The 4962-nt window shown below is 46.1% G+C and overlaps 1 protein-coding gene across 1 annotated transcript; it reads left to right on the forward strand.

Annotated features, from left to right (window-relative positions):
* LOC104426471 (probable protein phosphatase 2C 4) lies at positions 1 to 2680 on the forward strand. Its single transcript, XM_010039535.3, has 4 exons — positions 1 to 1491; positions 1581 to 1694; positions 1965 to 2229; positions 2337 to 2680. Exons 1-4 carry the CDS (start codon positions 205 to 207, stop codon positions 2450 to 2452), a joined length of 1782 nt encoding a protein of 593 aa, XP_010037837.2. The 5' UTR covers positions 1 to 204; the 3' UTR covers positions 2453 to 2680.
* The last annotated feature ends 2282 nt before the right edge of the window (positions 2681 to 4962 follow it).

Genomic DNA, 4962 nt, shown 5'->3' on the forward strand with positions numbered 1-4962 from the left:
ACCCAACTCCCCTTCAAAAAGTCAACTCCTTCTCCTCTTTCTCTCTCTCTTTCATTTCATCATCTTGCTTCAGCGTTTCATTTCATATGCTCTGCACACATCAATGGCAGCTTGAGCTTTGGAGCATCCGCCGCCGCGAACGAGCCGCCCGCCGCAGAAAGCCGCCACCTTTCCCCCGCCGCCGCCGCCGCCGCCGCCGCCGCCATGGGCAACGGCATCACCAGCCTCCGCCGCTGCTTCGCCGACGCCGGCGCCGGGGAGATCTCCCGCCGCCACGACATGACCTCCTTCCCCCACCCCTCCTCCTACTCCGACGAGGGCCACGGCCACTCCTTCTGCTACATCCGGCAGGACCCGGCGTCCTCCTCGGATCTCCACTCCGAGGACTGCACGACCCAGACGACGGTGACGTCGACGACGTTCAGCTCGATATCCGGCGCCTCCATCAGCGCCAACGCCTCGTCCCCGCTGTCCACCTCGCTGGCCGAGGCCTGCTACTACACGACGACCTCCCTCGAGAAAGCCTCCGTCTTCGAGAGCTCCGTCTCGTTCACGTCCGTGCCCCTCCAGCCAGTCCCCCGTGTCGGGTCGAGGTCCGGCCCGATGGAGAAGGGGTTCTTGTCCGGCCCGATCGAGCTCAGGTCCGTGTCCGGCCCCATCGATCAGGGGCTCTACCACTCGGGCTCGATCGTCGACCGGCCGTCGTGCGATCGGTGGCCGAGGGACTTCTCCCTCGGCGGGTACGGCTCCAAGAAACGCAGGCTGGTCAAGTACTTGAGAAGAGCGATCGCGAGGCGAGTGTTGAGAGCGAACGACTACATGTTTTCGGGCAAAAGTTCGGATTTTTACAACGTTAAGAGCACTACCAGCAGTGGCATCTTGAATGGCGAGAGCGAGTTTTATGTGGAGAATCAAAATCTCGAATGGGCACAGGGCAAAGCAGGGGAAGACAGAATGCACGTGGTGGTCTCCGAGGAAAACGGCTTGGTCTTCGTGGGGATTTACGACGGCTTCAATGGCCCCGATGCCCCCGATTTCTTGCTCTCCAATCTTTACTCTGCCGTCTGCAAAGAACTCCAAGGGCTGCTCTCGAAGAGTCCGGCGGCACCCGCCGACGGCCGCGATAGAGGAAACCTTCGTCTGGGGTCGGATTCCGTGACGACAGCCGATCACTCGGACGTGCTGAACGCGCTCGAGACGGCGCTGAAGAAGACGGAGGAAGCCTTCCTGGAGACGGCGGACAGGATGGTGAAGGAGAATCCGGAGTTGGCCCTGATGGGTTCTTGTGTCCTGGCGATGCTGATGAGGGGCGAGGATATTTACTTGATGAATGTCGGGGACAGCCGAGCTATTTTGGCACAGAAAGGTAGGCCGGACCCAAAGGCGACTGCCTGTAGGATCGATTCGAGCGACGGCGGCGATCAGTTCGATGAAATGCACAGTCTGATTTCCCTCCAACTGACCCAGGATCACAGCACATATGTGGAAGAGGTACGATCTTGATCGCCAAATTTTAGTTGGACTTTGCGACCCTTGAGAGGCTGTGAAATTTGAAGCGTCGTATTCTTTTTGTACTTCAGGAAGTGCACAGAATCAGGAATGAACATCCGGACGACCCTTCGGCGGTGGTGAACGACCGCGTGAAGGGCTATTTGAAAGTCACCCGAGCATTCGGAGCCGGGTTTCTCAAACAGGTATACTTCCATCATCGAGTCCTCGACACATTCTCAGTCTTGGCTCGCAATGATTGGGAAATGCAATTTCTCCAAATTCGTTCTGTGAAGCATCTGATAGATTCAAAAATTTTGTTTAGGAGACTTGGAAAAATCACGAATTGCTCTTTTCCAAAATGATAAGAACCAAATCCCCCTTCATTGGCCTCTATTCGCACGTTAAAATTTTGATCCTGCACTGAGATTAATCAATCGGCGACGCTTAAAATTTGGTTTTCATCATATTTGCAGCCGAAGTGGAACGATGCTCTCCTGGAGATGTTCAGAATCGATTACATTGGGACTTCCCCATATATCACTTGCACGCCATCACTGAGCCACCACAGGCTCGGCCTGAGAGACAGATTCTTGATACTGTCGTCGGACGGGCTCAACCAGTACTTCACCAATCAGGAGGCCGTTTCCGAAGTAGACTTGTTCCTTTCCTCGTTCCCCGAAGGAGACCCTGCACAACACCTCGTCGAAGAAGTGTTGTTCCGAGCCGCCAAGCAAGCCGGTGAGGAATCCTAATCAATCCAGACTTATATCAGATAAAATTACTGTGTCAGGCTAACTAACCAGTAGCAATCGCATTAGCCTGAACGAAACGTTATTGCTGTGCAGGTATGGATTTTCATGAGTTGCTTGACATTCCTCAAGGGGATCGCCGCCGGTACCACGACGACGTTTCGATCATCATCATATCCTTGGAAGGAAGAATATGGCGGTCAACAATGTAAATACAGAAAAAGAAGAAGTATAGAGTTTCCTAAATGTTGACAGAATTTAGTCCCCAAGTTTTTGCCTTTCCCCTGTATTTTTGTAACGACTAGGCTTTGGGGAAATCATATCCACATAAAACTACAGTCCATATGTGCATATCTTCTGCTTCCTTGTCGACCCTGATTAACTTCTGATCAATGGTCCTTCACACACTTTGCCAATCAATGGCCCGATTATTTCAAGAACCTTTTTTTCGGTTGTTTTGTTGACAGATACAATGTCAACAACACGAACGCAAGTGAATCTTTCCTAACTATCTGTAGTTGCCAACTGTGGAGTTGTTACCAGATGATGCTCAATGCATTTAGTTAATTCGGTCAAGTAATGTTGCAGAAGAATAATAATATGGTCATTGCATGCAGCAATAACATACAGAGTCAAATGGAGGAAAACAGCCAGAGGAAAGTAAATATTATTGTGGAGTTGGCAAGGGTGGTTTGGCAGGCCATATGAAGTGGTTCTTCCTTTATGCTAATAAATGGGGGTCAACTATTTACGTCCTTTAGGTCACCAAATCCAAAGTAAATTATCTACTTCTCTAGTGTTGAATCGACGTAGTAGAAACCCAATATCTTCATGCGAGGAGATTACTAAAAAAAAATCTAAATTCGAACCCGTCAACATATTCAGGTGAATTCAATTTATTCTTTCAAAAGCTTATATTAATGAGCTATGAGCCAATTAGAATATACTAACTATTAGAGGTGAGCATAGTTTCAGAGTAAAATCGGACTGGTATTTCATGTTTTAGGATATGCAAGACAGATTTCAAGTTCCAAAATTTTGAGAACTTGTTTTGTTTGGTAGGTTTCAAATTCTAGACAAAGCTAGGAATCTAATAAGTTTTGTGTTTTTCTCGTTCTATTTTTTTCACGCGATCCTATGACATGCCTTAGCATCCAGTGATGAGTGAGTAATCTGAAATCACTAATCTGAACTTTCATGTCCTGTGATATCCGCCTAGGCATGATTGATCTAGCTCGCCCACTCAGGCTCGCTCAAATCTGTCTAGGCATGATCAATCATGTCATGATGAAAAACCGATGACTCTTCTATATAACATCAATGAACTATAGGTTCACTATAGGGCCTAGGCATGCCCGTTCATCAAATCTAATTATCACTCAGGAGCCCCATACCCCTGAGTGATCTAACTTAGATCTTCCACTAGTCAGTGTCCCCCTATCCGTAAGAGTGGAAACATGGACCTTCCATAGTCTAAGGGCGTGATCTCAAAATACTTACTTTGCCAACTCGACTAACTTGATGGGAAATGGTCATGTATAGCTCTCCCAAGAAATTCCTATATAAAAACTGTTAGGCTTCCTATTTTACTAGAATGCCGATCTCTGGTCGATTGTAACCTGTCGTAGCTGTAACCACTAGAACTTAGAAAAATCACAATCAATGGATGAAATAATCTAGTCTTGTATAAGTTTCCCTAAAAACAAACTAGTGGTAAGATGACCACCTTTGCTGTCCTCAAATCCTGAATTTTGGCTATTCACAAATCATGTGCTTGTCGGTGCGCCGGTTGGCAAACATTAATTTCCTTTTTTTAATACTTTCTCAGTGTCACATCACACCGGAATAGTTGCCCAAAGCTTATCACCTCTAATGCCGTTGTTTTCGCACCAAGTGTGGGTTCATGTATAGCTTTTTGACTAAAGCACAGCATAACTTAGAGTAAATCTGGGTCAAACAATAATTGTTCGAATTCTTTGGTGTCCCATTGAGTTGATTCCGAAATCATAATTTGTTTTTTCCTACTTTAGAAAAGCAAATTCCTTCTCTCTCTCCGAAAGTCGAAAATGAAGGAAAAAAACAAAACATCCGAGGTTATGAAGAATTAAATTTGAACGAATTTTTATATCGATATTTTGGTATCTTGATAAAGTTTGAGGTGCCCTCGTGCTAGAAGAAAGTCAAATCATGAAATCCGGCATAAAAAGAAGAATAACAAGTGTGAAAAGTCTGATCTAACTAAAGTGATACCCAAATCTCGAATGGCATTTTTTTATGGGTTGCCAAAATGGCTTTGATCTAAACTTAAGACCGAACAAATTGGGTCAACTTAAGACAGAACAATAAAACTTGTCAGGGGCATACGTATATTCCAACTAATCTAGTTTTAATAATATACCAAAGTATCTGTTCCCTTATCATGTCCAAAGCAAAGAATATTGGCAATTGTCAACTAGTAAGTGCGGTTGTATATTTAGTGGAGGAGTGATAGCTTGTGGCCTTGATGGCGATAGTCAAAGAATCACATTATTTCCACGCTTTCTTGTCCCGACTCGCGATTCAACATCATCTGATCCGATTTGTTTATTTATCCTCGTTCCTTTTGATATTCTCAATTTCCCCTAAATGTTATCCCCTAGGCACTATCTAAGCCATAAAGACTTCTGGAAATCAACAAAAAGTCAACCAGGTGACATAGAGGATAGAGCCGAACTATCTGCTT

Source organism: Eucalyptus grandis, chromosome 11 (assembly GCF_016545825.1).
Source record: "Eucalyptus grandis isolate ANBG69807.140 chromosome 11, ASM1654582v1, whole genome shotgun sequence".
NCBI lineage: Eukaryota > Viridiplantae > Streptophyta > Magnoliopsida > Myrtales > Myrtaceae > Eucalyptus > Eucalyptus grandis.